This window comes from Cucumis melo, chromosome 5 (assembly GCF_025177605.1).
Source record: "Cucumis melo cultivar AY chromosome 5, USDA_Cmelo_AY_1.0, whole genome shotgun sequence".
Lineage (NCBI taxonomy): Eukaryota > Viridiplantae > Streptophyta > Magnoliopsida > Cucurbitales > Cucurbitaceae > Cucumis > Cucumis melo.
In genome coordinates this window covers 1,250,415-1,274,427 of record NC_066861.1, presented here as the reverse complement: position 1 = coordinate 1,274,427, position 24,013 = coordinate 1,250,415, and the positions used below count along the sequence as shown (strand labels likewise).

The window sequence follows — 24,013 nt, the reverse complement described above, 5'->3', positions numbered from 1 at the left end:
AAATTAATTTTAATATTTTGTTTCCTTATTCTTTTTCGGTGAAACAAACTTAGTAGACAATTTGAGTATACTCAATTGGTTAAAACATTATCGTTTAGTTTGTAAAACACTATCCCGTGTTGATAAAAAGAAAATAACCATAATAGAGTAGTATTTTGTAATTGTTATACATAAAGCTTCGTTTAGTAATATTTTGATTTTTTCTTTTTCGAAAATTAAGGATAACACTTATTCAATCACTAAATTTCTTACTTTATTATTATCTACTTTCAACTAATATTTTCTAAAACGTCAAAGTTGAAAAACTAAGAAAAAAATCTCTTTATTTAAGAAAAAAAAAAGAGAAAACCATGCACAAAATTGTAAAAAAAAAAATAATTTTCTAAAAATGAAAAAAAAATTATGAAAAAGAAGTCAAATGTCTATCCTATAAAACTTAAATTGTTACTTGTCTTCTTAACTTTGATTATATAACATCCACGCTACTTGTTAATACTTGTTAGCTTCGTTATAGTTCGTCCAACTAATCAAGATATATATCATCATCAACTAATTAAAATATAAGATTTTTGAAGCTCTACTACACAAAATAAATCATTACTTCTTTTAAAAAGGATACTTATGAAAACTCATAGAGTGTTTATAGTCTACATATATAAGCAAATCAAGTGTTCACTTCATAGAGAAACACTATGTACATTACAAATCTAAGTGAAATATAATATCCTGAAAAATATTAAATAATATATTAAAAAAAGCGTCTAAAAAGAATAATTAATAAGAAAATTACTATCAATAACAGAAAATAAAAATAAAAATATATACAAAAATATAACAAAATTTTTTAGATTCAACCCAACACTAATAAACTTTTATCATTTTCTATCGATAGACATGATCGTTGAATTTGAAAATTTTTATATTTTATAAATATTTTGGCGAAAAAAATATCAACAATCAATAGTTTTTAGTGTCAATTTATTATTATTATTATTTGGTTGAAAAAAGGGGTGGCGTTAAAGCAATGACCAAAAGTAGCCGTTGGGAATTCAAAAAGCAAACCTAATTGGAATCTTCGCCTTCTCCGTAACGTTCACTAAAATTTTTGAATATTTATCCTTTCATATCAAATCCCTAATTTCTTCATCTCTTTCCTTCGCTTCAATTCCCCAAATTTCCTCTCTCCCCTCTCTAACAACATCTCTTTGATTCTTCTTTGGGGGGAGAATTGCTTCCATCTTCTTCAACAATCTTCGTATCTACTTCGGATCAAAGAGATAATGGCGGCCATCAACCGGTACACAGACAACACAGCCCCGGCTAACCCGGTTGTTTCTCCAGCCAAGCAATCCTTGCCGCCTGCCAAAACCGCCGACTCTCAATCTGTTCTCAAGAGGTATGAACCTCTCCCCATCTTCTCTATCGCTGCGGATCCACCGCTTATCGCATCTGATTTCTGCTTTATGTGGTCTTGGGGCTTTGTTGAACTTTAAGCTGGATGAGGTTGTTCTAGAGTTCCGGATCTTGTGATCTTTTACAATCTGAACTGATTTTTTATATTGATTGTTTGATGGTTTTTCTTAATGATCTTTTTAGGGTTTTAGCGGTAATTTGAAGAAAATAGTAAAGAATCAATCTTACTGGGAACTCTGTTTGTTTTCGACCAACTAACAATTTTCTTGTTATTTTCGTTGTATTTTCTTCTTGCTCAGGTTGCAGTCTGAATTAATGGCATTAATGGTAAGACTTGCTTCCATCTGATTTGTCGGACTGGTAATTCTTGAAGTAGTTGGAAATGTGATTATTTAAAACTCCATTTTTTACAATATTGCAGATGAGTGGAGACTCTGGGATCTCAGCTTTTCCCGAGGAAGATAACATTTTTTGTTGGAAAGGGACAATAACTGGAAGCAAAGAGACAGTGTTTGAAGGAACAGAGTACAGGTTATCATTTTCATTCCCTAATGATTACCCTTTTAAGCCTCCAAAGGTCAAGTTTGAGACTGGCTGCTTTCACCCAAATGTGGATGTTTATGGCAATATTTGCTTGGATATACTTCAGGTAATCTTCAGCTCCGGATGAAATCTTCAATATTGAAATGTAACTTCTCTGATTTTCTTAGCATTACAGCAACCTAAAGTGAGAAATGTATTATTTCTTGTAGGATAAATGGTCATCAGCATATGATGTGAGAACTATACTTCTATCAATTCAGAGTCTGCTCGGAGGTAATAGTTCTTTTATGAATTCATCTTTAAAGCACAAGTTTTTCCCCCATAAAAGTACTTGGTCTTTGAATTATGAAAGTTCTCCAACTATTTATGGGATAACTCTGGCAAAACAAACTTGGTAGAGAACTTGAATATATAACTTTGTTGATTAAAACATTATCTATCTTTTAAAGTTTAGAAACAATAGTTCCATCTATTGCGACTTGGATGGTCATATTTCGACCTGAATCCTTTTTTATATGGAGTTGAATATAGAATGTGCAATAATAAGCCTTTGCCATTTATTTGCAGAACCGAACATAAGTTCACCTCTAAACACTCAGGCAGCCCAATTGTGGAGTAATCAAGAAGGTGGGGTTTCTATTATTTTTCTTTCCTCATTAAATTTGTGTTTCTATGTTATGAAAGTTGGCTCACTCCATATATCTATGTTTGTTTGTAGAATACCGGAAAATGGTGGAGAAATTGTACAAGCCTCCAACAGCAGCTTAGCTTTGTTTTTTTAGACTGACTAGGATTTGTATCTCTCTTTTTGCGCTAGAGAGAGAGAGAGAGAGGAGACTTTCTACTGATTTTTTCTTTCTTCTTTCTTTCAGTTTATGATATTCCATTTCTTTTACTCAGCTTGTGATGTGTTGCAAGATATATGTTGTGTCTACTGTTATATGTGGAAATTTCAAGTCAAAAGCTGTAATATTTGTTTGGTTCTCATTTCAAAGTTTCCTCTTACCCTCCCATGCGCTCTTTATGAAGTTACTTGAAACAAAAATGATGCTAAAAGTTCACAATCATTTTTCTCCCATTTGTTGTGTAAAAGGATTATTATTGCAATTTATTGCCCAGGGCTCAATTTCCATGAAATTCACCCATTAATTTAACAAATGAGGAGTTTTTATGTTCAACTTCCCACTGTTCAGAAACCCACGTTAAAAAGATCGTGAATAATCCCATAAAATAGATGAATAACTTCTTACGTTATATAGATAGGATCAAATTAACAAAAATTGACATAGGATCGTTGCACTTAAAATATGAATGTTGTAATTTTTAGCTTTTAACTCATGGTGTAAGATCAATCATTTTAGTGGAAAATCAATTTTAAACCTAAACTTAATGCACTAAGATTATTGACAAATTCCAACCAAAAACCAGATCTAAATGTAGTTTTTCCACCATAAATTTCACTTTTTAAGAGCTTGGATAATAATTTCAACCCAAAATGTGCTTAACTCGATTAGTATAAAATGTTTATTTACAAAGAGATCTATGAATCAAATCATACACTACTAACACATCCACCCTTAATGTCCAAAAACAAACTACCCTTAGACTTTAATGTACTAAAAATGTGTGTTTGTTGGAAAATACTACATCTCTTAAGTTAGGACTCAAAAGGCCGTTTCTTAATTTCAAGCACAACATAAACCAAAATATAGCAAAATATTACAATCTATTTATAATAGAATGCAATAGATTAAGAAATTTTCGTTTATGACACAAATAGACATATATAATCGTGAACTTGAAAGATGGTAATATTTTACCATATTTATAAATATTTTTAAAGGTTCGAAAGCAAATCTCTTACCTTAGTTTCTAACGATGACATGATCGCATGCACAACTAGAAAGGGGAAAAAGACCACTCATCTATTTTATGGTATCTTTGCATTATTATTCTAGTAGCTGATAATTGAGAGAAGCTTAGAGGAAAAGTAATTGTTTACAAGACCTTGAACTTACTTATTGATTGTACTGTGGACCGACCAACGTCTTTGCCAACTATGAAAATATTCTCTGCTGATGCAACAATAGAAGGGAAAAAAAGTTAAATATATATGATATGATTAAGTTAAGACTCACATCATAAATGGTGAGATGTATCCAGAATACCAACTCCTTCAATTCCAAAAGCTGACCATGAAGTTGCCCATTTAGCTTACAAATAATAGCAAGAACAAGAAGATATTGACAATTCCAAGTATCAAATAATACAAACCCCTTTCACTTCTCTTTTCTTTTTCTTTTCTTTTCTTTTCTTTTCTTTTATACAGAGAGGAGACATCACATTCACATTCTGAGGGAAATGAATTTCTCTAACTTTACAGGATCTCTATATGTATATATATAATATATAATTATATATATATATATATATATATATATATATATATATATATATTCATATATAATTGGATGAATGTGATGCAGCTACAAGTGCTGCTCCAATGCCAGATCCATCTTCAGTTACCTTTAGAATTACATTTTTGGCAATTTCTTCTCCCAATATCTCAACCATAGCTTCATGCAAGTACTCTCTGAACATTGTGTAATTCGTATATAATCCTCCCTCGACAGCCACCACTGTTCTTTTCATATTCACATCACTTCTACTTCTTGTTCCGGTAACTCCTCCTGTTCCATCTCTTCCCATCTTTTTTAGGATACCCAGAATCCCAGCAGCCACCAACCGAGCAGCTCGACGTGTCACCACATCACATATTCTTACGACAAGTTTTCGAGTTTTTAGAGAGACTTCGGGGATCTGAAAGACCAGATGATGCACAAGGAGAGAAGTGTTAGTTGTGGTCTAAATTTTTTATCAAGTTGGAAAAGAAATGAGGAATGTTAATGAATAGGAATTGTCTAATTTTATAGATTTTCTACCCCGAGGGTGTCCTTCAAGATCCTTGCTACATCTCTTAAGTCGAGAGACCCGTCTTCGTGCATCTCAGCCATTAGAGGTGTTCTGAACACATAAATGTAGTCAGTAACTAGTATAGATTAAACCTGTTTTGAATCAAATTGTAAATGGAATGATTCACATGTAATTGAAATTCACTGCCAATTGATTATTTTCCAGAAAGGACAAAGACATAGATTCAATAAATAGACACGAGAGAAAGAGAACATACGTCAACACAAATGGCATTGACAACCTGGATGAACCTAACCCAAAAATATCAGATTCTTGCGACATTCGAAGAATCACTCTTCTCACAATGTCACCCAAGTACATTCCCGATATCATCTTCTCAAAACCCTGCACAAGACTCGCACAAAGGTACAAATTAGTAGCCGTAAACCGTAAGGTTACAAAATGCTGGAAAAAGGGAAAACTAAGAGGTACCTGATCATTCGGATTGGAGCTGTCACAATCCAAATCAATATCATAGGAAGTTCTAGGTAAGTGGGAGGACCAAAAATTTCCCCACTCCATGTTCACAACCTGATCAAGAAAATACCTTAGACAATTATATAAAATTAAAAAGATGACTAAAGATGACAGCCTCCTACCATGAATCCAGAAGTTGTAAGAAGTCCTTGACACTTGATAATAGCATCTGTTCGCTCCAAATAACAGGCATTGGTACCGGTTCCAATTATCACTGCAGCAACAGTGTCAGCATCGTGATAATGTCCAAGAGCTAACGTTCCCACAGTGTCATTTATCTGCTTCAAAATTAAACTCACTCATAGTTTTCAACATATGTAATGTTACTACATTAACAAACCAACTTACAATCCAAAATGAAAAGGAGTCGCATGCTAACATGGTTTATGGCCTAACATGCCCGTGGATACATGTGTCTGTGAAAACGAGCTCACCTATTAAATCTGAAATATAAACCACTATATCAATTCCCGGTCTACTATCAACAAATTCGTAGAATTCCTCTTAGTTTTCAGTTCCTTGTGTTATTGTATCATCTGTGTCCCTGTGATATAGTGCATGTGATAAAGAAAAAAGATAGTAAAGCACGTGGTACACAACTGAGAACCTAGAAACCTAAGCCATGAGATTGAAGCCATAAAGATCTTAGGAACTACATCTTATTGTGGCTGTCGTGCTTCTTCAGTCAATCCTACACACAACACAATCATACCAGCAAAACATACAAAATGTGAAAAATTTGCAAACCAATATCAGCACGCAATTAAGTTTCTGCAGTATGCTTCAAGAAAAACTAACGGAACTAAAAAATGAAGACAGTTCTAGCTCATAACTACCTTCCATTAGTACAATTTTTTTGATTGTGATGACTAAAAATGAAAACTTACAAGTGCCGTGACTCTTATATTGAGACCTTTGCTTGTCATTGCTTGTTCCAAGCACTCAGCAACATCTTTCCCAACCTGAGAAATATAGCACGTTTAGTAAATCACATAACTAAACAGATTTCCTAATTTATAAACAAATCACACCTCTCACTATTTTTTGAAAACATAGAATATGATTGAGAATTTAGTACAAAGCCATTACACTGAACACGAATCAGATTCAATTGATTGATGTGAAGATCCTAAGAAAAAATGCAATGCATGCTTAAACATCAATAACACAAACAATAGCGCTAACACCCCATCAGCCCACCCTGCCCAACGGACAATTTTTACTAGAACTCCCACTCCTCACTGGCTTCCCAGAGCCTAGAACTACGTAGACATCATCCAACTAACCATGTCTCCAATGGAAAATCCTTTCGTCCACTTAATTAACACGCCAGATGAAATGGAATTTTGTTTAGTGGGAAAAGAGAATGTAAAACCAAGGTCCCTTTTCCCACCTAGAAGAACCTCAGAATCATTTCCTTTATCAATAAATTCCTTCAACGACGAAGCAATAAAATCAAATAGATCCTGCAATAAAGTAAAGTTTGGTGTTAATGATATAGACAAACTTAACAGAGCTTAAATAAACCACACGCTGGTACAACATCAAGGGAAAATAGTTACATTGCCTGTGCTGGTCATTAAATGTTGGGGAACAGGAAGCCGCTCGACATCATGCTCAAGGATCGACGATCTATTACCTTGTAATTGAATACTCAATACCCTGAAATTTGTACCCCCTAGATCAAGGGCATAGTGGGTCCCCATTTCATTCCTAATGTGAAGAGTATCATCAACATAAGTGCTTATACAATCGTCAAAAACACTCATTTCATGAGAACTACAGTCTACAGGTTCAGCTTCAAGTCATATACCGTGAAAACATAAATGCATAGACCAAAATTTAAAATAGTTAAAACAAAGCCAAAAAGGGAACTGTAGCTCAATAGTAACAGTGCTATGACCAAGCTGCAAAATAGGCATTCTAAACTAAATGCAAAATCGTTTTAGCGAGTGTTTAGAGAGTAGATGAGAAAACCATTTAACAAGCACATGTTTAAATGATACCTAACAAGACAAAATTGTGCACACATCATAAAATCGAATGGACAGAAACGAAATATGACCCACAGGGGGCGAAGTAACAGTGAACAGGAAAACCAATTTGGTGAAGTCCAACATTTACAGAGAGATGCCGAAACTTTAGATGATCATGTGATGACACAAACGGGGAAAAATTGGAAGTTAACGAGAGCCCGGAGGAGCAAGGAGAAAATGCTGAAGATTTGATAGAGATTGAGAAAGAAACAGAAAACCTATCAGCCAAGCCACAAGGACTCCTACGTAACAATGAGGAAATGAAATTAGGGAAATTTCATGGTATCTATCGCATGGAATCGATTAATAAATCATCACCAAAGAACCATAAACTAAAAGACTTAACTACTCTTGAACAATATTCTGACGATAACAGTAGACTGGCCTCACCGATCAATAACAAGCAATCCAAAACACTATAAAACCGACGGAATAGAAGATTACCCGTCAGGGAGATTATCAACGTAGGTAAGAAGCATTTTGAGCTTGGAACCTCCTTCCGAAGCCAAACCAGCGTGCATCTCCACAGCCATAGCGTCGACCACCTGCTTCAGCCTCCCCACAGAAGTTTCACAAGCTTCCTCCAGCTCTTTCAAAACCCTAACTACTCTCCTCCATTTCCCTCTATTCTGCACTCTCCGACCAACCACCCCCGCCGCTACTATACACGCCACCACTGCGACACTCACAGCCACTCCCACCACTACTCTCCCCATTTCCCTCTTCGATCACTAACTCCGTACAAGAACTTCACCACAACATCTTCTCCTATTACTCATTCCAACGAAGCAACACCGTCGAAACATGCACTCCGTTTTCGATTCACTCACTCCACCCTCCAGTAAACTCCTCGCCGCAATAACCTCTTTAAAATCACGTCTCAACGCTTTTCCAACTCCGGCGCCCGCAAGAGGACCTCTCCCAGTACCTCCGACCGCCGACGGCCACCGACGTGAAAACAAACGGAGAAGGTTGTTTTGTTTAACGAAACTCCGACAACAAGACCGGAGGAGAGGACTTTGCAAATTGCAAGAAGAAAAAGTATGGGAAAGCGAATGGTCAAATTACTTATAGACTGATAGCGAAAGGACCAATTTGACCCTCAAAATCTCTTCAAATTAATACTAATTTTGCATTTTACAACAAAATTCCGCGGCGATTTTTCACCGTGCCCTTTCTTTTCTTTTTCTTTTTTCTTTTTTAAAAATATATATATTGTTTTGTTTTATATTTTTTGCCGACTTTTTTCTTTTTTTGCATTTTTCATTTTTCCTTTCTTATCTTTCTTCCCATCCATTTTGAGCCTTTCCACTCAAAATGCCCCTATTTTTCAATTTAATTGCAACTCTGCCACTCGTCCTTCTGGAATGTTGCTGGCCCCTTTATTATTTCAATTTCACAATTCCACACCTACCTTTTATTTCGATTTTTTTTTTAAATTAAGTAAATATTATTAAGACCTAAAATTCAATTTTCCAATAAGAAAAAGATAAGACCTCTTCTCTCTCCTTTCTTCCATCACAACCCAAAAGAGATGTGGTTGAATAGTTCGACCATTACTTCAATCCATTGATACAACTCTTAAGGAAGACAAAGGCAATAGAAAAAGTTCAAATAAGATTGTTTCGTTCGGATTAAAGAGGTCTAAAGGATCTGTTCGGAGGAGTTTTCATATTCGATTTGATTCACTAAAGAAAAGATTCCACTAGGTGCCAAGGGTATGAATGATATGAATTATCGATTTTGTATGCAGGATTTTTCGTAAATTTTTAGTTATTTTCTTATTATAGGTCTACAGTAGGTTAGTCATTATACAATCTAGTAACAAGTATTTATCTTCTAATTATGAAATGGTAAATTTAGGAAATTTTATCAAAGTATAATATTTGACAAAATATTTAGAAAAATCAAGTGTAATAAAATTTGTTTTTTAATAATTTTGTTATATGAAATTTAACGACCTCTATATTTATTGTATTATTAATATTTAAAAATCATTTGAATAAAGCATAATAACTACTTCCCTTATTAATAATTAACCGTTGATAATTACCCTCTTAATTTTTCAATTAAATTTATGTAAGCTTTATAATTTGAGCTTGTTGAAATTTTTACGACTAAAGTAAGTTTGAGGATGGAGTTAATGAGAATCTAATTTTAACACTATGTAAAAGTTTGAGGACATGGTTTTTATCATTAAAAAATTGATAATGTGATTGTAACGTGCCGTTTTTATAATTTGATTAAAATATTTTAGATGCGTTTAAATTTCTATTTATGTTTTAGACAAATTCTATATACTTTAAAAAATAATTGGTTCTACTATATAAAATTTTGTGAGATTTTATATTTTTATTATGTTTTTCTATTTCTTCATATATTATGATATATATATATATATATATATATAATAACATTTCATAAAAATTACAAATATAGTAAAATCTATGATTGATATATTCTCATGGTTTGACAGTGATTAGCTATAATTGCCAATGTTTACAATAATTACTATACATTCTCTTTTAAAACTATGGATTAAAATACAAGAATAAAATCAATACTCAATTTATAACACACTACAACGGTTTAATATAAACTATTAACTGCTATCTATCATGATACATATCATAATCTATTTTGATATTTCATGAATAGATTGTGATATTTTATGATATTTGTAAATATTTTAAGAAATTTTTGCTTATTTAAAATAAATTTTCCAAAAACTAACCTAACAAAATAAAAATGAAAATATAGATGAAAGATGGTAGCAAATAATAATAATGAAGATATAATTGAGGGATTAATAAAGAAAAGTCAAAGGACGAAATTTGACGTAAAGTGGAAAAAGGGTAGGGGGAGGGGCAAAAAGGGAAAGAGCTGTTGGGAGGGGAGGAAAATGGGAATAGAGAAAGTAGAGGGGAGGAAAATGGGAAAAGAGGAGGATGATGATGATGTGATGAGCGGCGACGGTAGCTGCGTATTTGGAGGATACGACGCCGTACCGCCAGCTGTTTCACGCTAATGACCAGCTGTGCGTGGCAGAAAAAGCAACCAATTCTGTACTGCGCTCTAACCCTTCTTCCCTTTTCCAACTCCAAGATTTCCCATTTTAATTTCTTTGTTTTTTTTCTTTTTTCTTTTCTTCTGACAAAATAATAATAATAATAATAATAATAATAATAATACATTTGTAAATTAAATATAGTATTAATTATTATTATTTATTCCATAATTATTATATTAATATTCCACGTTCCCTCTAATTTACGTGACTCGCTCCGCTGTCTTGCACTCACAACCAATTGAATGTAACGAAGCTCAAGTTGATATTTTTTTTAATCACGTTTAAAATTACTAATCTTTCGCATTTACTATTGCTTTTTACTTTTTTTTTTTTAACTCTAACAGTAAATATAGCAATAAAGAAAAGAATGAAAAAAAAACTACATTTTTAGTCTCTAAGTTTTGATGAATATGTGTTTTTTGTCGATATAAACCCATTTAATCCTCGATTTTTCTAGATGTATCTTTTTAATCCATAAGTTTTAAAAATAGGTTTATAAATAACTTAAATATTTTAAAATAATTATATGATATTTAAAATTTAAAAAAAAATAGTTTGAGAGTGAATATGGGTTTTTAGAAGTTATTTTTCTAATATAAAATGTTGTGTAATTATTTAAACTAAAAAGATAAAGTTATTTGAGGAACTTTTTAAATTTATTTTAAAAAATCTATGGACTAAAAATGTATGTTTTGAATATTTGATGAACAAATGAGTTTATTTTTATAAATTTTGGGAGTAAAAGGGTATATTTTTAAAATTTAGGGACCAAACGCATATATTCATCAAAACGTATAGACTAAAAAGGTAGTTTTCTCTAAAGAAAATAGTAAATGTGATAGATTCTTAATTTGTACTATTTTATTGTCGAAAATTTTCATTTGTTATAGTTTTTACTATTTTATATTTGTTGTTTTTTTTTATTCTTTGTTACAATGTTTACTATTTTCTTCTTAAACCAAAATAATTCATACCTCGAACACATACTACTATAATACAAACTAAAGTAATTTACAACGAAAAAAACTATTGCAATCTAATTATAACAATTCAAAACTATAATAACACATTATTTATCTTTTTATTTTTTCAATTAGTATTTTCACTATAAATATTAAAAATAAACTCACGTATTATGTTTCTTTATATAAAAAAAAATATTATAATTATTTAATCAAATTCAATAAAAAAATATACATAAATTTACTAAATTTAAAATTTATTAAACATACAATAACTAAAATTAAACATAAAAAAAAACGATCATGAACAAGTTTCTAGATATAAATAAAATCAACACCTTCTCCACCTATTTTTTTCTCCCTCTCCTCCCTAAATTAATTGATATATATATATATATATATATAACAAAAATTTGAGGTGGCATTCGCTACCCCACAATTGCATGTTTAAATTTAAAATTTCTACCTAATTTCTTCTAATTATTTTATTTTGATATATAAGAAGATGCTTTCTATTAATATTTTTATTTTTATTTTATGTATTTTTTTCATTGGAAAAACTGCAATTATTTTGCCTTTTTTTGTTGCTTTTTCTTTTTACTTAAATTTTCTACTATAGTATAGTTTTATTTTTGTTTACTATTCATAACAATTTTTATGTTAACTAATAATGAGTTGTTTGTTTTTATAATTAAGTTTTGTATTGAAAATATTTCTCCAATGGTGCAAGACAAGACAAATAAATAGATAAATAAGAGGAAAATTACCGTAAGTGATAAAACGATTCAAAATATTTAAAATTGTAACAAAATATAGATAGAATTGTAACAAAATATAGATAGAAAGTAAAATTGTGTAACAAAATATAGATAGAAAGTAAACCCTAAACCCTAAACCCTAAACCCTAAAATTGTAACAAAATATAGATAGAAAGTAAAATTTTGTTATATTTGTAAATAAGTTAACTCATTTTGTTACACCTCAAGACATCTTAAATAAATAAAAAAAATTATAATTTTCCTTTGAAAAATATAATAAAAAAATCAATTAAATTAAGTCAACCGTAATCTCAATAACAACTTAAAATAATCATATTTTCGTTTAAAATAGTATAATATTGCGACTTTAATTATAGCTATGTTAACAACCTAACAAAATTCTATCCACCAAAATTAATATAGTTTAACTAAGATAAAATTTGTCCTGTCACCTTTGAATAACAATAGTTATAATTATATTGTAAACGTTTATTATACGTATGTGTACTGAATCTTATATTTCTACTTTTAAATCGAGGGATGAGGATCGAACATTCAATATCTAGAGACAAACATCATATGACTTTGTAGACTCGAGAAAATCTAAAAATACATATATCTATAATTTATAAAAAAAAATGCAAAACAAATGTGATATATGAGAATTTGAAATGAAAGAAGAAAATATTGAGTTGGCAAACGAATCCCAGCCGTCCATATTTGAGAATAAAGGATCGTACGGTGGGCTTTTGGAGCTGATTAGTTTTGGTTGAGTTGACTGTCTCCCAACTAAAATTATGATTTTAAAATGTAACCGTTTTAGGAAAACGTTTTTTTGTTTTTGTTTTTTGTTTTCTTCCCCATTTTACTATTCAATTGCTAAATAAATAAGTCAAACTATTATGTAAATAATAACAACAACAATTATGGGTTTTTTTTAAAAAAATAAGTTTGAAAATCTCTCAAATAATTTTGTAACTTTATTTTAAATAATTAATGATATTTTAAATTAAAAAAATAATTTTGAAAATCACATTATCTCTAATTTTAATCAAATAAAAGTGCTTCTAAATTTATTTTTAAATACTCGGGACTAAAAATATACATTTGGAAAACTCTTAGGCCAAATGAGTTCGTTATTGTAAATCGAACTAAGAAGGAAAATTCTTGTAATTGATAAAAGTTATTTTCAAATGTATAGCAAAATGAATAAAAATATTTATTAATATAGCAAAATATTATCGATAAATACCGATTATCATCTATCTTTTATTGATAAACTGTAAAATTTTGTTATGTTTGTTAATACTTTTCATTAATTTTGACATTTAAAATAATACTTTTTTAATCTCATTCCATATTTTTCATTGAAGTTTCACATATTTCGCTCTCGAGCTTGACCTAATGTGAATTTTACTTATTTTCTACCATAAAAACTATCGTTTTTCTAAAATATATAATAAAGAAGAAAGAACGAACGTTTAGAGATAGCAAAAAGAATCATATTGTTGCTTCTAAAGTGACGATGACTCTACGTAATAATAAATATTTTAAACTTTATATCCACATAAACAATTTTAATCTTACCATACAATTAAAATATATCATTAACATAGGAAACCATAACGGAAACTTCTATAATTAATTACTACATTATTTAGAGCATCCTCATTTAGGTATTGAAACACGATTTAAACTAAGATATATATTCTTCCTTGATATCATTTGGCCGGACACTGATACTCATACCATTGTACATGACACACTTTGAAGTTTTGAACATACTATGATTTGTGAGCAAATGTCACTGTCAAATAAACCACTATGATATATGTATGTGTATTTATATATTAGCTAATTTTACATGTTTTATGATATTGTCATTATAATTATTATTATTATCTTCCATAGTAGTTTGATATATATATTTTTTTAAATAATGGAGCAAGTGAACATTTGATTCTATACTTCAATTGAGATACACCGTTGACCAAACAAAGATACTCGATGCAATATCCAATAACCACTAATGATTTTCTATTAGTTGTAATTAATGATTTTTGGGAACATAATTCCAATAATATTAATATCGCAATTATGAAAATAAACATTCATTTTTAAAAAATCTAAAAAGTAACAAACAAGATAGTTTGTACTCATCAAATATGTTATAAGATGCAAACTCACTTTTTCGAATGTGATTAAACGAGATGAAAAAGATAAAACTATAAACTTTTTTTTTTTCCCTTTTTACTAATACATAATAATTTACTATACGATAGTTTAGACTTTTAACTTCTCAATCAATGATGCGTATGTTTCAACAAACTCAATTATGGTCTTACAACGTAGAAAAACAAAAAGGAGTTTGAAAGGAGATTATTTTTCGATTGATATATATATATATATATATATAATTTATAAAGGAGCATCTCTCACCAATCAAAGTGCTAAAACCTTTGGTCAAAAGAGAGAGAGATGTGTGTGGCTGCTTTTTTATTCTAATAATATGCTTTTGTGTTTTCTTCTTTTTTTTTTTTTGTTTCCTCACAAAGCTTGTGGTCGGTGGCTAATTCCCATCCTTCACATAAATCTTTTTACTTTTTTGGTCTCTAATGTGGTAGCCTAAATCAACGTTTTTACGCTTGGTCGGGGAGCTGTTTAGTTTGCTTGCTAGTGTTGTAAGGACAATGAACTCTCTAAATATCTCTGTATTGAAAACACACTATCATGACTTTGTTTTTTGTTTCACTTTTTCAAAATGTCACATATCAATGAAGATAGTTGTCCTTACTTAATATACGTGTGGCCATGTTCTTAGCTAACTAATGTGAGACTTTGATTGCAATGTTTCTAATAAGTGTAACATTTTGTGGCCAATTGCTTGTGTTGTTGTTTATAAAGGCTTATCTAGGGGTACGTCTTATTTGATTTTTTTCGATTGAAATGTGATGCTTTTTGGGATGCAAAGTAGTTGGATATGGTGATATGCTATTGGACAATGTTTTATGAATATAAAAGTAATTGAGAATTGTTATGAACAACTTTGAAAATAAAACTATTTACAAAATATATCAAAATTTTCAAATGGACTATGGAATGTTTGATGACTTTTACTATATTTTATAAATAGTTTTAATATATTTCTATCGATAAAAACACTCTTATAATAATTTAGAATTTTTCTGTTTTAAAATTATTAAACTTATAAACATCAATTTTTCATCCACCAATTTCATTTTTCAATATTTAATATATAAAATAGTTTTTTCTGGATTATTGAGAGCATGAAAATTATAATTATAAAAGATACATAAACAAAAATTGCAAAATTTTAGAAACCTAAAAGACAAAAAGTTAGTTAGAATGGGAATATTTGATTTGGGAAAAAAAGAGCAAATATTTCTATTGAATAATTTTCTTTCAACATATAAATCAAAAGATAAAATCTTCCCTCATTATCTCCTTAAACTTTTTAGTTAACAAACCGATACACATGAAATCAAGAGATATAATACGTTTAAACGATAGAATTACAAACAAACTAACTCAAATTTATATCTTTTTGTAATATTGTTTTTTTTCTTCTCAAAGTGGACAGACCAATTGTATAATTTCGAAGATTGATAATACAAAACTCGATACTTGTTGAACTATTGTTTATTTTATAATAAACAAATATTAGTTATGAGAAAACCAACGATCTTCCTAAATTTTGTTTGTGATTATAGACATTTGGGTATTTGTAAGGATGGGAGAAATGACTAAAATGTAGATAATAAGAGTTTTTTTTATAAAAAAATAAAAAATAATATAAATTCATTAATACGAGGTGGATTGAGTCAAATCGAGGAGACTAGTTTTTATTAGAACAAACCTTTTCTTTGGAGTAGGAGTTGCATTGGTTGGTCGGAGTTGAATTTTTTAATAAACTATCACTGAACTTGTTGATTTAGTAAATGTTCCAATCGACTCTAACCATGAAAGAGTTCAAACTGATCGTTGTTATTCCAGTGATTAGTCGAATTAAGCATTTGAAAATATTTAAACATATTGTTTGTTTAAAAAAATTATAACAAACTGTCAAAATGGAAAAAGCCCACAAGTCAATAATAAAAAAATATGTTTAGATTTAACTGCACAATCATTTATATTCAACTAGATCGTTTATGTCTTGCTACCTAATTCTAAATTTGTACATGACCGTTTAATTTGGCTTGTGTTTTGAACTCCAACAATTTTTTTTCAACATCTTTTATATTTGTGGTACATAATTTTGAAGCAAATAACACCTTGAAAAAAAAAAGCAATACAATTTACTATTGATTTTAAAAAAAAATTATTTCAAAAAAAGTATAAAAGAAAAATGACAGAAGAAGGAAATAAAGACGAGAAGAAAGACGATGAAAAAAAGGACAAATATGAAATATTTTTTTAAAAAATTGCCAATTTCACGGCTTTTTGATTTTGTTACACGTGTCGTAAATATTTGATATTTATGAAAATTTATCTTATAAAATCTCTTTATTTTCAATCGATCACCTAAAATTTGGTCAGTTAACTTAGTTTTTCGATTTATTTCGGAGAAATAAAAGAAACGTGTCATTGAAATTTAAAAAGAAATTAAAAAAAAAATAAAAAGGAAAAATAAAATAAAAGGGGGTTATAATAATTAAGCCACTTTTGGACAGTCAATAGGGACCCCACACAAACATAGAGGGTGAATCTTACCAAATTCTATTCCTTTGTGACTTCAATTAAATGGTTTTGTTTGAAATTTTATTTGACCTCTTTTTTTTTTCTCTTTCCCCCCTTCACTTCACCCAAAAGTCCAGCTGTCACCTTGTGGGTTTGTGATCTTTCCCACGTGACAATTCACACTTCTTCCCCCTTCGGTACACGTCGGATATTTTTTTGTTGCTTTCACCAATCAATATATTAATTACATTAATATCAATGTTGATTTTTCCTAATCATCTTCATATATATATATATACACAAAAGTTGTGTTGTTTTCTTATTTTATTAAGTAGGATTCAATTATGTAAAATTGGAGTAACATGGAGTTTGATTTTCTTGGGTTTAGCCCTTAAATATTGTATTTAATTTTATAAACGTCACTTTGGAATTTTAAAGATTAAATATAGATTATAATTTAATATTTAAGAGGAGAGATTTGCTTTCAAAACATATGTATTAAATTGAAGATAGTTATTTCATATATTTAATAGTAAATACGATTGTTTTTGGTTTTGAAAATTGAGTTTATAAATATTAATTTAGTTGTTTTGCTATCTTTTTCTTTTTTAAGCATTTTAAAAAAACAAAGTTAAAGTAAAAAAAAAAAACCAATAAAAAAAGTTGTTAACTACCTCCTTTGAATTATTGGTTATTTTAGTACAAGTTGGTTTGAGAGATTTGAATGTGAACCCTTCTCAGTACTGAGAGTGAGCATAATAGATCGAAAAATCGAGTCGATCGACACAAACTAAAGTTGGTCAGTTGAAAAACGAGAGGGTCAGTCGGGATCGATTCTGGAAAGTTTCAAGTCATGCAAGAATTTCCAAAAAGTATTTTTAAGCGTTAAACCGACCTGACATAAACCGCTCGACCCTTACTTTATCGATGTAGAGGTTGGTTTGACACTTTACTAAACCGACTATAATGGATTCGAGAAAAAATTGACTTCGATCGACTGATAATTACCCCTACTCAATACATGTTAATCGAGCTAAACTTTCTACCCCTATTTAAAAATAAAGTCGGTCTTTAAGTATAAAAAAAAATAAAAAACTCAAAACTTTGTTTTAAAATTTGGCCAAAAATTGAATTACTTTTACTATAGAAAAATGAAAATCATAAAAAGGGATAGAGAACAAAAATAATTTTTTTATTTAAAAAATCATAGAGTAAAATAGTGTGTATTTATTTTCCAAATTAAAATCAATTGGTAACAAAACTTCATTGGTTGAAATAAACACGAAAGTAAACTTATGGTCAATTTGTTGCCACGTCATCATCAACGATAAAACTGATAATGGGATTAGAGATAACTTTGTCTGAAGCAAAGGACTCGCCGGTGCAGAGAGACACAGCGGCAAATAATGGCGGGAGCTTTCTTCCGTTTGAAAACCCTCTCTCCCATGGCCATGGCCAACGCCGACATTCAACTCCCGCTTCAACTCCCTCAGAATGTTCGCAATTCGAGGGTTTTGGTACTCGGAGGCACCGGCCGGGTCGGAGCATCCACTGCCATTGCTCTCTCAAAATTCTGTCCAGACCTTCAGATCGTGATCGGTGGTCGTAACAGGTGATTCTTACTTTTTTTTTTTTTTTTTTTTTTTTGAATACGGCTAGTTTTACTTCTTCGTAGACATGTTTGGATAATGAATTTGAAGTCGAAACTATCCGGTATTTCCTCGTGTAGAACTTTGTTTTTACAAACCGAAACTGTTTTTTTACTGATTTTTGGTGGATAACGAAGAGATTTTTTCTAATCTGACATTCAGAATGATTTAAGATGCGTACTGTGATAGGGAAAAGGGTGAAGCTATGGTCGGGACACTCGGGAGAAATTCTCGGTTTGTGGAAGTTGATGTTGGTAATGTAGATATGTTGGAGGCTGCTTTGAGTGGTATACTGATTCTTTTGATTAATATACGATTTCAGCGTTAGTCTTTTGGATCAATTTCGTTTCGTATGTGAAATATTTCCATGTTTTAGAATCTTTTTTGTGTCCTTTTCATTTTCCTCATTTCGATGAAGATTCAAATTAGAAACTTAAGCAGTCAAATTACGATCAATTTAATGGTTTAATTTTCTCAAAGATAAAGTTGAATTCAACCCACAAGGAAATAATATCATACATAAAGTTTACCTTCAAGGCTACGAAAAGAGTAGTGTGAAATACAAGATATCGCGGTTCAAGGATTTTTTCTTTCTTTCAAATTTTGAATAGCGCTATCTTTGCCTTTTTTTTATCATTATTATTATGAATACTCTCTTAATTCAGTTGCCTATTTATGGAAGTTCCAACACACATGGACAGTCCTGCACCTGTTGACGGCCTTCTATTTTTTTTGTTTACACTACACAGTTAATGCCTTTTTTTAAAGTTTCAGCTCTGAATCTCTGACAAATAACATGGTATTTGTCTCTTGATGTCGTGTATTATTAATTTCACGACCTTTTTTTTACTGCAAAGACTGTCAAGTGTCAACCGATCTTTGGTGGTTCTGACTTCTGATGTGCCTTTGAAAATATTTTGGTTTATTTACAACAGGATTGGTAAAATGGCATACCCATCAATTCATCATCCCTTTACTTATTTTTTATTTTCTTAATAAATGATCTTTTTATGGTCTAAGAATATTAAGAATGAAGGTATTCTTTAGTTGCAGATACCTTGATTTATGATGTCTGCCTGGATCAAAACACGTGAAAACCTTGCACCTTAAACCAAAGGTGTTTTAATGTCTAACATTTTTGCTACCAAGGGAGCTTAACTGAAATCTGTAACTGTCATTACAGACGTGGATCTTGTAGTTCATACGGCTGGACCTTTCCAGCAGACAGAGAAGTGCACTGTACTTGAAGCTTCCATAAATACCAAGGAAAGAGCTGCATTTGCATTAAAGATCTCTCTTATATATGACCGTATATTGACGAGTCTCTTTGTCTCCTCTGCAGACAGCCTATGTTGATGTCTGTGACGATACAAAGTATTCACAAAAAGCAAAATCTTTCAAGAATAAAGCTATCGATGCAAACATTCCAGCTATTACAACTGCTGGCATTTACCCTGGAGTGAGCAATGGTACATAATATCCATGTTCTTATCATGCACTCCGCACTCGGATGTGGATAGTTCCTATTAGTGATGATGCTTAATCCCTTAAATGTAATACAGTGTTTATCTATTTCTTTGGCCCTGAAAGTTATGTAGCACAGATATTTTGTAAACAATGGGCCAGTGGTTATAGGTTGAAGTTTAAGGTTCAATGGGAAGTAAAGGCAATATATTCAAGTCAATATTTTCGTCTAACTGATAAGTCTTTTCTGTTGTACCATGCCAGTAATGGCATCAGAGCTTGTACGTGCTGTGAGAGATGAAAGCAAGGGTGAGCCCGAGAGGCTAAGGTGAAATCCCTTATACCACGTGACTGATCAATAAGCCTCATGACTAAGCATAAAGCATACTTTTTCTCATCAATTATAATTCAATATTGTATTGGTGCATAAAATGGTAAACCAATTCCCAGTGCCGACGAGGGAATAAGAAATTTATAATCTTTATTCACAGATCTACGGATTTCTTTTGAGGAGTTTCCTTAGCTTCAAGATTTTGTGTGAAAATGGAAGAGAACCATATCAAAAGATCCCGGATTTGAATGCCTTCAGATGTTTTATATTATTATCATTATCAGATACCTGTTTCATTTTAAACTTGTTATGGAGGCAGGGAAGGATATACTTTATATCCATTTTGGTCCATTTCAATTCTGTAGTATTTTTGAAGCAGAACCGTGCCATACATACTGTTTTGCATGATTTGTTTTGGAGATGTTGTAATTAATGTTTACATTTACACTCTTAATGTCATCTTTCTTTGCAAGTTCATTTCAGAAAAGGTTTCAGTTAAAACTAGAGAACTTTGAAGTTGTTCATATAACTAAATATAAAAATTGACGCGGTGCTCTTTCTTCTGCAACTAAATGTAAATTCTTGTCTCAGATTCTACTACTACACTGCAGGCACTGGTGGTGCTGGCCCAACTATATTAGCTACCAGTTTCTTACTTCTGGGAGAGGAGGTGGTCGCTTATAATAAAGGTCAGTATCAACTGAAACTTGTGTGTCTGTTTGTGTAATACGTCAATTCTGCATCGTTTCTGAGTGGCGACTGATGCACTGCACATGACCTTGGAATCAGGGGAAAAGCTCAAACTAAAACCTTATAGCGGAATGCTCAACATTGACTTTGGAAAAGGAATTGGGAAAAGAGATGTATTTCTGCTGTAAGTTCATTCTATGTAGCAAAGCTATTGATCATGCAATACTTCACAAGTATGTAGTGATTTACTTTTAACCAATCATAGGAAAGCTCTTGGACAGACCTACGTGCTTTTACAGTTCAAACTGTGTATATCATACAACAATCATAGGAATCCATTATCTAAAGTTCTAAACTAAGCTGATGGTTTCAAGTTGTGGTTAAGAGAATATTTTGATATCCCTCCATTCCTTTCATCAACTTTAAGGATTGCAGTTTTTGCTCTCGTTTGGTGATAACATGCAATTGACGCCACTTGTGGGAAAATTTTGACTTCTTTGCTTTGAAAGGTGTAAGCTGCATCTTGAGTAAATGTATGTTTATTTCAGGAACTTGCCAGAAGTAAGAACTGCTCATGAAATCCTGGGAGTGCCAACAGTCAGTGCTCGTTTTGGAACTGCACCATTTTTTTGGAATTGGGGAATGTTGGCCTTGACCAATCTTCTTCCGTTGGTGCGAGTTGAATGCTATGTTTTTATCATTAACTAGTCAAATTAGCTCTTACAAATTTTATGTCAAGGGAACTCTTTCCTGAAACCATATAATGGCCGCTAAATAACTTTATTTAACTTACTTTGCGTTTAGATGTGATTTTCTATCAACACTGATTTTGAAGAAACTTCTTACTCTGCCTTGCAGTTGATGGATACCATCGTGCAAGATATTGGAAAGTTTTCTATATAAAATTATCAAGAACCAAAATAACATACAACTTACCTCTCCAATCAAACATCACGTACAATGAACAAGGGCTCCTATACCAATAGAAGATTGACTGATTGATGCAGGAATATTTTAGAGATAGAAGCAAAGTTCAAAATTTGGTTCAACTATTCGATCCTTTTGTTCGAGCATTTGATGGTCTTGCTGGAGAACGTGTATCCATGAGGGTGAGACACAAAATTTCTTATGAAGTTTGAATCTGTATAAAAAGTTTCCTAATGCTTGCTTTCTTATGTAGGTTGATTTGGAATGTTCTAATGGGCGAAACACTGTGGGTATTTTCAGTCATCGGAGGCTCTCCCAGTAAGAGTTCTCCCTCTCCTCCCTTCTTAAGAGCTGTTCTCAATCAACTTCCAGTTATATATTATGCAATATTAACTCCTTATGTTCTTCAAATCTTGAGTCATATTTGAATTCTTTCAGATCAGTGGGATATTCAACTGCTGCATTTGCACTTGCTGTTCTTGAGGGAAACACACAACCTGGAGTTTGGTTCCCCGAAGAGGTATTGTATCTGAAATATTTACCCCGAAAGTTTGTCATTGGCTTTAAATTTAATCGCATCTCTATATAGCCCGAAGGAATAGCAATTGAGGCGAGGGAAGTTCTTCTAAGCCGTGCTGCCCAAGGGACGATCAATTTTGTAATGAACAAGTACGATGATCTAACCGATTCCAATGAGTATACATGTACATATTGATTAGTACTTCCGCTTTTCGGATTATCATAATCATCTATTTTAATCTCAACAGGCCTCCATGGATGGTTGAAACAGAGCCTAAAGAACTTGGTTTAGGAATATATGTCTGACATTCCCCCACAACACCGAATCTTTCATTTGTCGACTTCCTGGTGTTGTTGCACCCAATTGATGGTGTCATCTCTACCTAAAAGTGAGTTTGCGACAGCATTTTACTATGGTACAAAGTTGAGCACTTTCCAAAATTCTCAAAGTGTTTGGCATAAAAGGTTTTTTTAAGTTAAAATAAATTGAAAATAAATATGGAGTGCTTAAAAGATTTAACCAATGGGTCGTTAAGTACATTTTTTTCAAAAGTCCTTTCAAATTCTTTAATGGGTCAACTTGGCTTCATCGATTCGATGATTTGGTTTTATTTTACCAGGTACTGGAAGTAGCTTTTTGTCTGATTTTGACTAGATCAGGCTACTTTGTGGATAGCTGATGACGAGGAGGAAATTCATGTAATTTATTTAAGTGTATAATTTCCGTGGGACAACAAACTAGAAATTGAATGAAACTTTTGCGATACATTGTATGCTTTGTTTTAGAAATTAAAGCGAATCTCCATTTTTTCCTTTCTTCTAAGAATGTGGAACTTTGTTTCAAGAAAATGAGGAGTGAAGCTTCATTTTTATATGTTATGAAAGCATGTTTGAGAAAAGAGATAACGTTATAAAGCTATAAGTAATAAGGGACAACAATAATATTATATCTTATAACTCGGTATAAAAGTATGATGATAAGTCTTACCCCCATATAGTACATTTTGAACAAAAAGGGTACTGGTAGACTTGCAAATGCTAACGTGCGAGATGACCATATTTAATAAAAATATTTGAAAAGATAAAAAGACAATGTAAGGTGTCGGAGCAGTCATGCGGCCATGGACAACACATACAAACATGACTGTGACACACCACATCTCGACTCAAAACACACAAAGTTATTATATATTTATATATCTATCTATTAAAAAATAAATCCAACATAACCTAACCGAGAAATATAATATAAAAAATTACAATAATATTATCAAATATTTTGTAGCATCTGTGAGAGCTCTTTCAAGGGACTTACAAAAATAGATAGAACTGCAGTTAAAAGCTCAACGTGGAACTAACTATTTAAAAAGCTCTTTCTGGATGGGGAAAATAAAACTTGCACTTACTGATAATACAACATCAATAACCTTAAACAATGAGTCAATATCTAAATTATGTTTCAAAAGTCATAATTACCTTTGTAACCTATGTTTCCGAACTTAA

General features: G+C 31.3%; 3 protein-coding genes across 5 annotated transcripts; 2 read left to right on the top strand and 1 right to left on the bottom strand.

The window, feature by feature from the left end:
* The first annotated feature begins 1,042 nt into the window (after nt 1-1,042).
* Nucleotides 1,043-4,294, top strand: LOC103491487 (ubiquitin-conjugating enzyme E2 20). Of its 2 annotated transcripts, XR_007821109.1 has the most exons (7): nt 1,132-1,396; nt 1,713-1,740; nt 1,835-2,062; nt 2,166-2,229; nt 2,524-2,583; nt 2,675-2,789; nt 4,284-4,294. XR_007821109.1 is itself a non-coding variant. In XM_008451466.2 (6 exons), exons 1-6 carry the CDS (start codon nt 1,281-1,283, stop codon nt 2,722-2,724), a joined length of 546 nt encoding a protein of 181 aa, XP_008449688.1. In that variant the 5' UTR covers nt 1,043-1,280; the 3' UTR covers nt 2,725-2,943. The 2 variants fall into 2 exon arrangements, 1 of the variants encoding a protein (XP_008449688.1); XM_008451466.2 differs by lacking the exon at nt 4,284-4,294 and having other exon boundaries at nt 1,043-1,396; nt 2,675-2,943.
* Nucleotides 4,113-8,490, bottom strand: LOC103491488 (hexokinase-3). Its single transcript, XM_008451468.3, has 9 exons — nt 7,887-8,490; nt 6,969-7,119; nt 6,693-6,872; nt 6,294-6,368; nt 5,529-5,684; nt 5,362-5,460; nt 5,147-5,274; nt 4,899-4,980; nt 4,113-4,776 (listed from the first exon to the last, which is right to left on the bottom strand). The coding sequence occupies exons 1-9, from the start codon at nt 8,156-8,158 to the stop codon at nt 4,414-4,416; spliced, it is 1,506 nt and encodes a 501-aa protein (XP_008449690.2). The 5' UTR covers nt 8,159-8,490; the 3' UTR covers nt 4,113-4,413.
* Nucleotides 8,491-18,187: 9,697 nt separating this feature from the next.
* Nucleotides 18,188-23,326, top strand: LOC103491489 (uncharacterized). 2 transcript variants are annotated; one of them, XM_008451469.3, is made up of 14 exons: nt 18,188-18,542; nt 18,769-18,866; nt 19,763-19,845; nt 19,922-20,048; nt 20,308-20,371; nt 20,966-21,063; nt 21,164-21,248; nt 21,613-21,736; nt 22,072-22,173; nt 22,245-22,309; nt 22,430-22,511; nt 22,581-22,660; nt 22,759-22,899; nt 23,131-23,326. In XM_008451469.3, the coding sequence occupies exons 1-13, from the start codon at nt 18,337-18,339 to the stop codon at nt 22,814-22,816; spliced, it is 1,272 nt and encodes a 423-aa protein (XP_008449691.1). In that variant the 5' UTR covers nt 18,188-18,336; the 3' UTR covers nt 22,817-22,899; nt 23,131-23,326. The 2 variants fall into 2 exon arrangements, with proteins under 2 accessions (XP_008449691.1, XP_050941059.1); XM_051085102.1 differs by having other exon boundaries at nt 18,409-18,542; nt 18,742-18,866.
* Nucleotides 23,327-24,013: the final 687 nt, after the last annotated feature.